The sequence below is a fragment of the Amblyomma mixtum genome, chromosome 10, assembly GCF_055824585.1.
Source record: "Amblyomma mixtum isolate Tamu chromosome 10, ASM5582458v1, whole genome shotgun sequence".
Taxonomy (NCBI): domain Eukaryota; kingdom Metazoa; phylum Arthropoda; class Arachnida; order Ixodida; family Ixodidae; genus Amblyomma; species Amblyomma mixtum.
This window is the reverse complement of record NC_143021.1, coordinates 6947204-6959641: the sequence shown is the minus strand read 5'-3', so window position 1 is coordinate 6959641 and position 12438 is coordinate 6947204. Positions and strand designations below refer to the sequence as shown.

General features: G+C 51.1%; 1 protein-coding gene across 3 annotated transcripts in view; it reads right to left on the bottom strand.

Annotated features, from left to right (window-relative positions):
- Positions 1 to 12438, bottom strand: part of LOC149325065 (medium-chain acyl-CoA ligase ACSF2, mitochondrial-like) — a 187124-nt gene that overhangs the window by 94467 nt on the left and 80219 nt on the right. For all 3 annotated transcript variants that reach the window (XM_089562684.1, XM_089562686.1, XM_089562685.1), the window contains one exon: positions 4341 to 4443. In XM_089562684.1, coding sequence (XP_089418810.1) covers positions 4341 to 4443 — 103 coding nt within the window. The remainder of the gene's footprint in view (positions 1 to 4340; positions 4444 to 12438) is intronic.

Here is a 12438-nt window from a genome sequence, read left to right as displayed (position 1 = left end):
TGCTCCTTCCGGAGTTGTAACTTGGGGAATTAAGTAGTCCAGCAGGGTTGAAATGCGGGCCAGTTGGTACATTGTAAACGGAGAAAAAACCAGTCACACAAGACGACGGACAAGAAGAGTGTACACACCACAACGACTGGACTAACAACTGAAGTTTATTGGAAAATACATGGTCCGAGGAAGGCCAGCAGAGCATGCGCAACAGCATCATCACTAATCACTGCGCAAAAAGAGACAAAGACAAGAAATCTAAACTATCGTGGACGACCTAAAAAAGCAAATTCTTTTTCAAGTAGGCGCACCGAAGTTGTGCTTATACAATCAGAGCCTAACAAACCGATATGATATGCCTCCAGTATTTCCCGCTCCTGTTTTCCCTTGCCTCTACCAAGAATGGTGGCATTGCCGAACAAAGGATAACAGCCACATTCATTGCAATGGCGAGGCAAGTTTGCACCGCCATCGGACCCCAGGGAGGAGTGATGCTCACGAAGCCGGTCATTAATACACCGGCCAGTTTGGCCGATGTAAACTCTCTCGCATGTGAGGGGGAACTTGTACACCACCTGTGCGACACATGTCGTGAACCGATTCTCATGCTGCGTTGTGCAAACGTGGTTCCTTTCCCTGCCTCGAGAAATGCGCGAACAGAGTCCCGACAGCTTGCAAGGAGCAGAGAACACCATGCTCACTCCCTGCTTGGCCGCCACTTTTTTCAAGTTGTGGCTCACTTTGGGCACGTACGGCATGACCTCGAACTTCTTTCGTTCAGTTGGCCCAACGTCAGTCTTCTTCGAGCGTCCTTTCTTGAGGTTCTGAAGCAGCGATTCAGCCACTGCCTTCAAAAGGGGTTTAGGGAACCCCGCGGCTTCCAAACCTTTGCACTGATTGTCAAGGCTAGTTTTGATGGCATGGTGACAGCTTTTTCCCAGTGCATTGCGGAAACAGTTCATCGCAATCCCTCTCTTTACAATCTTAGAGTGCGCAGAACCGAAAGGTAACAAAGCTTTCTTGCTTCTAGGCGAAAACCTGGAAGGTGCGACAGTGCCCAAGGATGTTGATGACCTGCTGAAAAATGGCCCTAAGTACAGCCTCACACCAAGCTTAAGGAGCCATGAGCTGCTAGCCACCGTACATCGGCTGGCTGATAAAGCACACAAGGATGAGAAACAGCGCTGTTTGTCTGAAGGGGTGGACGTTCTTTTGAAGGTTGATGGCAAGCAGTTAGTGCAGAGCAAACGAGCGCTAAACCGAGTTGTCGACCACTTCATCGAAAATGACCTGACCCTCCTCCAAGCGGACAAGGAAGGTGGCTTCGTGGTCCTCCCGACAAAGTCTTTTGGAGAGAAGGCATTGGCTGCTGTGTCGAAGAACTTCGTGCCTACTAGTTGGAAGCCCTCAAGGATAAAGACCGCCGCCATGAAGCTCCTGAAAGAAAACAACTTGGAGAAACTTTCGAATGGTGTCATCAAAAGCAAGGGTGACCGCCTGCAAGTGTTCTTTTCAGCCAAAACACACAAGGTGGGTTGCCCTCTGAGAGCCATCGTTACGGAGACTGGTTCATGGCAGAAGGTAGTGAGCCAATTTCTTCAGCAGCAGTTGACGGCCCTTCCTGTACAGGACCCTTATAGCGTGGCCAGCTCGGCTGCGGTTGTTGACGCACTTAATCTCGGCATCCCCGGTGCCACCACGGCTTTTTCGGTTGACATTGAGGACCTCTTCTACAGCATTCCCCACGATGAACTCTTTGCAGCCGTGCGTGATCTTATTGATTATTGCAGTCCTGTGAACTTTCAGAACGCATGTGGCATGCCGGTTGATTCTTTTTTGGAGTTGTTATCTTTTTACCTGTCATCTACTGTTGTTGAATTCAAAGGTTCCTTGTTCCTTCAGAAAAATGGAATATGTATTGGTTCTAGCGTTGCCCCAGTGCTTTCCCAGATATTTTTAGCAAAATTTGACAGAACACTTCAAAACTTACTTCATGACAAGCGTGTGTGCAAAGTTTTTAGGTACGTGGACGATTTTTTAGTTTTTTTAGTATTTTTAGACCTTTCACCTAATGACACTCTGCCCGCAGCAGTAGACGATGTTTTGACTGCTTTTAAAGCTTCTTCACGCACTCTTAATTTTACTCATGAACTCCCTAGCAATCATTCTATCAGGTTCCTAGAACTGCCACTAACATTCCTTGACGATGGCCATTTATGCTGGATGTTTTCGCCTAGAAGCAAGAAAGCTTTGTTACCTTTCGGTTCTGCGCACTCTAAGATTGTAAAGAGAGGGATTGCGATGAACTGTTTCCGCAATGCACTGGGAAAAAGCTGTCACCATGGCATCAAAACTAGCCTTGACAATCAGTGCAAAGGTTTGGAAGCCGCGGGGTTCCCTAAACCCCTTTTGAAGGCAGTGGCTGAATCGCTGCTTCAGAACCTCAAGAAAGGACGCTCGAAGAAGACTGACGTTGGGCCAACTGAACGAAAGAAGTTCGAGGTCATGCCGTACGTGCACAAAGTGAGCCACAACTTGAAAAAAGTGGCGGCCAAGCAGGGAGTGAGCATGGTGTTCTCTGCTCCTTGCAAGCTGTCGGGACTCTGTTCGCGCATTTCTCGAGGCAGGGAAAGGAACCACGTTTGCACAACGCAGCATGAGAATCGGTTCACGACATGTGTCGCACAGGTGGTGTACAAGTTCCCCCTCACATGCGAGAGAGTTTACATCGGCCAAACTGGCCGGTGTATTAATGACCGGCTTCGTGAGCATCACTCCTCCCTGGGGTCCGGTGGCGGTGCAAACTTGCCTCGCCATTGCAATGAATGTGGCTGTTATCCTTTGTTCGGCAATGCTACCATTCTTGGTAGAGGCAAGGGAAAACAGGAGCGGGAAATACTGGAGGCATATCATATCGGTTTGTTAGGCTCTGATTGTATAAGCACAACTTCGGTGCGCCTACTTGAAAAAGAATTTGCTTTTTTAGGTCGTCCACGATAGTTTAGATTTCTTTTCTTTGTCTCTTTTTGCGCAGTGATTAGTGATGATGCTGTTGCGCATGCTCTGCTGGCCTTCCTCGGACCATGTATTTTCCAATAAACTTCAGTTGTTAGTCCAGTCGTTGTGGTGTGTACACTCTTCTTGTCCGTCGTCTTGTGTGACTGGTTTTTTCTCCGTTTAAGTAGTCCACTCTCCGGAACTCGAACGGCACTAAAAAATTTTCTGACTTATGCTTAGTACGACGTAAAGAGATCCACTTTGAGAAATGAGAGGATGGCGATGGCACAAAAGCTTTTGTTCGGGCCCGGAAAGAAAACTCGCTTCACTGTGCGCATGCGCATTGCGCCATTGGGAACAGCACGCAATCTATCGGACCTTGCGTTATGGTGTTTCCTGTCTTGTTTGGGCAGCAGTGACACCTGCACGCTTCCCACTAAATGCGTGCATCGTCACCGCTGAATGCTTCTGCTCGCTCTGAGCCCTGCCATTCACTTCCGCGCCGCGTTTGCGCGCCTATGCCACAAGGTCCAGTCCCGGCCATGATATTACAGAGTGCGCTTCGGCGAATCAAACTCTTCTTCTCGCGCCTTACCAAGCGAAAATTAGGAAGAGCTCTGTAGATATTGTCCCGTAGTGGTGACTGCAGTCAGGCGAACGCGAAGACAACGAGAATGTCTTCTAAGCGAAACTCTTTATTTGGGCTGATTTTCGCCCGCAAAGAACTGAATCACTCGGCGGCGGGGTAAGCAACAAGCGTGCTCGGCGGTCGTCGAACAGAATCCCCGCCGCTGTTTGCTGTGCTCTTTTTTAAGCTGATAGCGAACATTCGAGATAAAGCTTGGAAAGTTACTAGAACACTCTGGTACGAAGTAGAATCGGCTCCGCCTGGATGCGATCAATCGAGGTGAATCTAGGCGTGTCTTGCGTCACAAACGAAGCGATAAAGCGGCGTGTTGGCAGCCTTGAAGCATGAACAAACAAATACTACAAAGATTCGCGGCAATATCCAAGACCATGCCACTGGTGGGCTCGCTTGCGAACGAAAGAAACCATCACATCTACTCTACAGGAGGCGTGAGAAAATTTCAAGCTCCGAAGCGTGCTTCGTAATATTTTGGACGCGCTTGTACGTATATAGGTGACAGGTCGTTGTTTTTTAAATAGCTTGCTTATGCTAAAGCTCTTCGACCTAGCTTTATAGTACCTCTAATAGGCTCAATTATTCCATCTTAATTAATTCCAACCTCCGGCTTTCAAAAACTGGTTTACATCCGCCAAGGAAGATTCGAGCCCATTTTGATAATGGAGCGAGTAACGTTGGGTATTCTCGCGGTTTTTGCGCCACTCACCGAAGAATGAAGCATGGTGGCTGCCGAGTGGACGTCAGTCGCAGCGTCGCGGAGAAGCCAGCTTTTCCCCAAGGAGAGCAGCTCCGAGAATCCCATGACGCCCCTGGGTTGGACACCGGAACGCTTCAAAGGTCTCTCCTTACAAGGCGTCCTTTGATCTGGACGGCTGAGTGTAACGCGGAAAATGCGTTCATGCTACTGCGGCCTCGTTAGTGAAGTATACCAATTGTTCGGGGAAGACTTTCTGTAATTCCCAAAAGTTGGTTTTTGAGACAAACACAACTTTTTCAGCATAGTATTACCTGTGTTGGCGGGCACCAGAAAACTGGTGGATCTTTTTGAGTAGTAAGCTGGTTACTAATTTTTAAAAATTAAGCTTTTATTTTAGAGTTAGGCCCCTAGCTGCAATTAGAGATTTGTAGCCGGCCATTAGTAACAGCCTTATCAGTTTTTGGAATTGAGAAAACGCGATTACCCTTGGCTTTGATTTTTAAAATTTGGCTTTTTTTACTAGTTACGTAGACTGTAAAGCTTGCTTTGCCTGCGTGCTTTTCAAAAGCGCATATATTTTGGCACAGTGTAGCCAGATTTTGTCGAGCCACAGCGCCAAGATGGTTTGGTTTGGTTTGGTTTATGGGGTTTAACGTCCCAAAGCGACTAAGGCTATGAGAGACGCCGTAGTGGAGGGCTCCGGAAATTTCGACCACCTGGGGTTCTTTAACGTGCACTGACATCGTACAGTACACGGGCCTCTAGAATTTCTCCTCCAAAGAAATTCTAGCCGCCGCGGCCGGGATCGAACCCGCGTCTTTTGGGTCAGCAGCCGAGCACCATAACCGCTGAGCCACCGCGGCGGCCCACAGCGCCAAGAATAATCGCGCTTTCGAAATGCTAGAAACTGAGATGGCTATTACTAAAGACTGGCTACAAATCTAACTGCGAGTAGGCGCCTAACTATAATAGTAAAAAATTGATTCACGAAAACTAGTTCACCATCTTACTATTTAAAGCAATTCATCGATTTTCTGCTGTCTGCCAGCACTGGTTATACTATGACGCAAAAGCTATATTTTTACTCCAAAATGCCTATTGTTGAAAGTTACTTAGTTTTCCTTCCGTTGGCAAATTGGGTCTATTTTGTTAATAAACCGCAAGGAGGACTGTCTAAACAGAGGCCGGTAAAGGCGTTTACAGGCGCCCTATGAACTGTTTATTCAGGTCCACAAGAACACGTACACCCGACTCCACAAGCACGCGGGGCAAACGATTCGCTGCGTTCCGCCACCGAAGCCCAGCCTGCAGTTTTCACTTTCAGGTTACGTCAAATAGCTGGGACGAAATAAATTGCCGGCCCCGTCAAAAGTATGCAGTCCAAGAGGGTTGCTTCTCAGTTGTTTAGCGGTAATGTAAAGTAAATCATCTATTCATCTAATATGTATCGATTCATTACGCCGCTGCCTTGTAATGGTCTCTTGGGCCTCGTCAAGCTTTGGTGTAGCTTTTAGCCCAAGAGACCATCCAGTTGTTTTCTGGAAAATAAAGATGTATTGTATTGTATTGTATTGTAAAATTAATTGCTTTAAAAATGCAGCCCAGCAACAGGGACAAGGGAGAAGACACGACAGGCGCTGTTTTTTTCAGCGCCTCTCCCGTCTTGTATTTTTTTCCCTGTTGCTGGGCTGTTTTCTTCAAGTATGTACCAACTCACTCAACACGCCGTTTTACTCAATTAACTGCACTGAAAAGAAAACTGCACGAAGATGGGAATCGAGCTCGCGCCCCTTGCATTCTAAGAGACGAGACTCGTGGGCCACCGAGGCGTGTTCCTTCGATTTGGCTAAAGATATGCCTTGTCCGACAACGTCCCTATCTGGAAAGTGGTATGCGAAGAGGACCCAACAGCATCATACCCTTCAGGAGGATCCTAGGTGTTCCCCGAATTCTTTCCAACTGCGGTTCCGCCCCTGCGTGCGACAGCGCCACGAAGCGCAGTCGCGTCTATCCCACAGGTTGCACCGGCGACACGGCGGCGTACCTCGGGCCAGTGCTGCCGAAAGGAAGCGCTCCTCTGCGTCCCTGACCGCTAGACCACCTCGTGGGCGAATGGTGAGGGTCGCTGCGCTGCCTGGCATTACGACGAGAGAGACCCGAATCGAGCGCGGCTCTCGTCTATCGCGCATGCGCCCCTGTTCTTTTCACCGATCTGGACGACACCTGGCACTCAGTCAGCACGAGCACTACTTATCGCCGTGGCGTTTTTCTACGGGAGGTCTCACCTCAGGCATTAAGAGGCGTAGCCTAAATGTGTCAAGGAGCTAGCTACGCCTTTCTCAGGTCGAAAACTGCCCGGTAATGTACCGAAGTAAAACCTCTAGTGGCGCCTGTTGCTACACGTCATCGTTCGCAGGATCTCTTTAGCGCGACAGGAGAGAACGTGCAGGACATTGTTACGCTTCCAAGGTTGCTTTCATGACACAGCTTTAAAATGCTTTAGAATGAAGCATCGCTTAATAAGCACCGCTGTACTTTCTCCCTGCGTCGTCCCACTGCGCTGAAAAAGTTCTTGCAAAAGCGAATGTATCGAATGTATCCAACTTTTCGGGCATGAACCTTTTGATGTAAAAAAAGTAAGCTAGTTTCTGAGTGCTGAGCGAGCTTCTGAGTTCAGATTCCTCTTCAGTGCACCTTTAATTAATAAAGGAGAGGTCTGCCTGCACATGCAAGGAGATAGCACGTACAAATACTTGAAGACATTGGCCTACAAAGTTCAGAGCCAGTATGAAGATATATTGAATGCACTATACGAAACACGCAAAATAAAGCGACAAGAAAAGCTTGCCCTAAATAAATTGGACAACAGTTTGACCAAGGATTGAGCTCTATAAAAATAAACTGTTTTATTTGGGAAGTTAACGATGTTGTTTTGTTGGTCTTGTTTATATATTTTTCTCTATATTTAACAATATCGTTTATGTAGATATTAAAAACAGCCGCCGCGGTTATGCGTTCGGTTGCTAACCTGTAAGATGCGGGCCGATGCCGGCCACGGTGGTCGCATTCCGATGGAGGCGAAACGCTAGATGCCTGCGCACTGTGCGATGCCAGTGCAGAGCCCCAGGTGGTTGAAATTATCCGGAGACCTCCACTGCGGCATCCTTCATAGCCTCAGTTGGATTGGGGCTTTAAGCCCTCATGAACCAATATATCGAAAAGGAACGGACCCAAGATACAGCCTTGCGGAACGCCACCAGAAACTGCTTATAGATATGAGGATAACCGATCTATATCTATTATTTGCTTCCTATTTTTTAGATATGAGTAGATTAGGGACACTGAAACACCCCGAATACTGTATCTTTCCAGTCTGCTTATTAGTGGGTGATAATTATTGAGGACAAAAGCCCTTAATACCTTTCAATATGCCTAGTACATCAATTTATTTTTCGATACAAGTATCCGACTTAGTACTCAAACCCTCCCATAAGCCATTTTGTGAATCAGCTTGATGTTAGGTGTTTGTGGAAATTTAGATTGTAATGTGGAAACTCGCACAGTTAGCGTGGACGGGCACAGTCCTTGTCCCAGCGGCGCCGCTCAGCAGGCCAGCATTCGCAAGCGCAAAAACCCGAACTTCGTCGGCTTCGCCTATCTTCTTCCTCGCCTTCGTCGGCGCTACCTGCTGGGGCATCGAACTCCAACTCTCTTTCTTACAATACCCCCGGGGTGAAGAGGCGCCATCCTGGCGGCCTAAGGGCACGAGACGATGGCTGGGTCGTAGTAGGGCTTCAGGCGGTCTAAGTGCACAATTTCTCGACCGCGGCGGCGATGGTCAGACGAAGGCGTGATGGGCTCGACCAGATAATTAACTGGGGAGACCTGCTGAATAACGCGATAGGGGCCCTGGTATTTGCTCAGTAGTTTTGTAGACTGTCCGGGGCTGGAGGAGGGCACCCACAGCCAAACGAAGGATTCAGGCAGATATGACGGCGGCAGACCGGAAGAAGCGGCGCGGGCGCTTTTCTGACGGTGCTGATCGTGAGAAGTAAAGGAACGGGCGAGTTGACGGCATTCTTCGGCATGCGCAGCGGCTTGAGAGACGGTTGTAAATTCGGACGAATCGGGGCGGTAAGGGAGTATGGTGTCCATGATGGAGGATTGGTTTGGTTTGGTTTATGGGGTTTAACGTCCCAAAGCGACTGAGGCTATGAGAGACGCCGTAGTGAAGGGCTCCGGAAATTTCGACCACCTGGGGTTCTTTAACGTGCACTGACATCGCACAGTACACGGGCCTCTAGAATTTCTCCTCCAAAGAAATTCCAGCCGCCGCGGCCGGGATCGAACCCGCGTCTTTCTGGTCAGCAGCCGAGCACCATAACCGCTGGGCCACCGCGGCGGCTTTGATGGAGGAAGGCTCGCGTCCGTAGAGAAGAAAATACGGGGAAAAACCAGTAGTGGCTTGCGTTGCAGAATTGTAAGCGTAGGTAACGGAAGGTAGAACGCGGTCCCAGTCGGAGTGATCGGTAGAAACGTACTTGGCCATCATGTCGCCGAGGGTCCGGTTAAAGCGTTCGGTCATGCCGTTCGTCTGCGGATGGTACGAAGACGTCGTGCGATGAACGATATGACACTCCCGAAGAAGGGCTTCCACTACGCCGGACAAGAAGACGCGACCCCGATCGCTGAGCAATTCCTGAGGCGCACCGTGACGAAGAATGATATTCTGTAGTATGAAACTGGCTACGTCAGAGGCCGTCGCAGCTGGCAACGGGGCAGTTTCCGCATAGCGCGTGAGATGATCAATGGCGACGATGATCCAGCGGTTCCCGGCGGCAGTGCTGGGAAGAGGGCCATAAAGGTCGATTCCAACACGGTCGAATGGTCGGGCCGGACACGTCAACGGTTGCAGAGGAGCAGGTGAGTGTGGTGGTGGGTTTTTGCGGCGCTGACATTCCAGACAAGAGCGTATGTACTGGCGCACAAAACGGTACATACCCCGCCAATAATACCGAAGACGCAGGCGGGTGAAAGTTTTCAGCACACCGGCATGAGCACATTGCGGGTCGTCGTGATAACTGGCACAAATGGCGGAGCGGAGATGCCTGGGGATCACGAGCAGCCATTTGCGACCGTCGGGGAGGTAATTCCGACGGTACAGCAGCTGGTCACGCACGACAAAGTGATGAGCTTGACGACGGAGCGCCCGAGAAGGGAGGCGGGCTGATCGGTTGGCTAAGAAATCCAGAAGAGAAGTAATCCAAGGATCCTTGCGCTGCTCAGAAGCCATATCAATAGTGTCAAGAGAAGGTGTGAGGCCGGAAATAGATGGCGGGTCAGGCTCAGAGGTCACAGGGGAGCGCGAGAGAGCGTCGGCGTCGGAGTGTTTACGACCGGAACGATAAATGACCCGAATGTCGTAATCTTGTAAACGCAGAGCCCAACGAGCGAGGCGGCCAGATGGATCTTTGAGTGACGACAGCCAACAAAGGGCATGGTGATCTGTAATGACATCGAACGGGCGCCCATATAAGTAAGGACGAAATTTTGCGATCGCCCAAATAATCGCCAAACATTCTTTTTCAGTGACGGAATAGTTAGTCTCCGCTTTTGTGAGCGCACGGCTGGCGTAGGCAACGACGTACTCATTTAAACCAGGTTTCCGCTGAGCTAGAACGGCACCGAGACCAATGCCGCTGGCGTCTGTGTGCAGTTCTGTAGGCGCGGAAGGGTCGAAATGGCGCAAGATCGGAGGAGAGGTGAGGAGCTGGCGCAGCGTTGCAAAAGCTTCGTCACATGCAGGGGACCAAGCCGACAGGTCGTGGCTACCAGCGAGAAGTTGCGTCAGCGGGGCGATAACGGCAGCAAAATTCTTGACGAACCGGCGAAAGTAAGAACAAAGGCCAAGAAAGCTTCTGAGTTCTTTCAGGGATGTGGGCTTCGGGAAATCAGCAACTGCACGGAGCTTGGCAGGGTCCGGGAGTACACCATCCTTGGACACGACGTGGCCTAGGATAGTCAGCTGTCGAGCGCCGAAGCGACACTTTTTCAAGTTCAGCTGCAGGCCAGCGTCACTGAGGCAGCGAAGAACACTCTCCAGGCGAAGAAGATGAGACGGAAAATTCTGGGAAAAGATGACAACATCGTCCAAGTAGCAGAGGCATGTCTGCCATTTAAGCCCACGGAGGATGTTGTCCATCATACGCTCAAAAGTGGCAGGCGCGTTGCACAGACCGAAGGGCATCACATTAAATTCATACAGCCCATCAGGCGTGATAAAAGCTGTTTTCGGGCGATCGACGTCGGCCATCGGCACCTGCCAGTACCCAGAGCGCAGATCCAATGAAGAAAAGTACTCCGCTCCCTGCAGGCAATCGAGCGCGTCATCTATACGAGGCAGGGGGTAGACGTCCTTCCGAGTAATTTTGTTTAGCCGGCGGTAGTCTACGCAGAATCGAATGGAGCCGTTCTTTTTCTTGACGAGCACGACTGGAGAAGCCCACGGGCTGTGAGAGGGCTGGATCACGCCGCGGTTCAGCATGTCGGTAACCTGTTCATCAATGATGCGGCGCTCGGCGGAGGAGACGCGATAGGGGCGTGGCGCAAGGGTCCATGGGTGCCAGGGTCGATATGGTGGCGAACCGCGGTTGCACGACCCAACGGTGCGTGAGGAGAGTCGAAGGATGCGCGGAAGCGCAGCAGCAAAGGGATGAGCTGGGCGCGTTGGTGACGTGGTAGAGCGGCATCGACAGAATGGGAAAACATATCCGGGGAGGACGGGTCGGCGACGTCGGCGGGAGGGGTGAGGGCGTTGATGTCATTGGTGTCAGGGTCATCAAGGACAGAAGAAGCGTCGTCGAGATCGATGACATCAACCGTGCCGAGCGATTCTCCCCGATGTAAAGTGGTGGGGAAAGGCAACGGGTTCGCGACGTACAGAGCGCCACAACCACCAGAAAGGGTGAGCACGGCATGAGGGAGCAAAACAGACTTGCGGTGCGCACAAAGAGGAGAGGGTGAATAAAGAACAGTATCGTCAGAGAGGGCAGCACAAGTCAGGGGCACAAGAACAGAAGAGAAAGCTGGCAAGTCGACGTCGTCAGCGGCGAGAATAGGCGCGGCGGTAACAGGGGAGGCGTCCACAAGAGCATCACACAGCGGCGATAAATCAATTTGAGCACGTGCACAGTCAATGATGGCGCGATGCGCGGACAGAAAGTCCCACCCGAGGATGATGTCATGAGAGGAGCGGGCGAGAACGAAGAACTCAATGGTGTAGGAGAGACCTTGAATGACGAGGCGGGCAGTGCACGCTGCGAGAGGGCGAATGGGGTCAGCGCTGGCGGTGCGAAGCGAAAGGTCAGAAAGCGGCGTCATCACTTTATTTAATTTGCGGCACAAGTTGCGACTAATGATGGACACGGCAGCACCAGTGTCAATAAGCGCGTCAACAGGAAGACCTTCAACGATCACTTCAATAACGTTCATAGGAGCGGCGATAGGGCTTGAGACGGTCGTTGACGGCGCAGGTCTTGCCTCCGGAACTGCGGCGCCTAGTTTTCCGCTTGAAGTGGTGGGGACCGGCGGCGCATAGGAGAGGGCGAACGGCGTCGAGGAGACGGTGACCGATGGCTTCGGTTGTAGGAGTCGGAGCGAGGCAGAGAGGGATTCGGAGGCGGCAGAGGAGAAGAGACAGGGACGGAGGGCATTGGAGCGTCGTACGTTGACGAGCGCCCGTAGTCGTAAGGACCGGAGCCGCGCGTGCGGCACCAGCGGGCCACATGACCAGCGAGACCACAGGCGTAGCATATCGGCCGGTTATCTGGGGTGCGCCACGGATTGATAGGGCGGGGACCGGTGCGAGTCAAAGGATGGTGAGTGCGTGGCAGCGCAGGGGCGAGCTGCTGCTGAGGGTACACGTTGACAGGTGGCACATAAGTGGGAACAACCGGCTGAGGTCGTGGCCGGATGAGTGCTTCCGCATATGTCAGCGGTGCAGTGACCAGAGGGGCTGGATTAGTGGGCGGCAGTACCTCAGCTACCTGCTCCTGGATGACACGCTGAATTGAAGGCGACAGCGATGGCGAAGGGGCGGGTTGAGAGG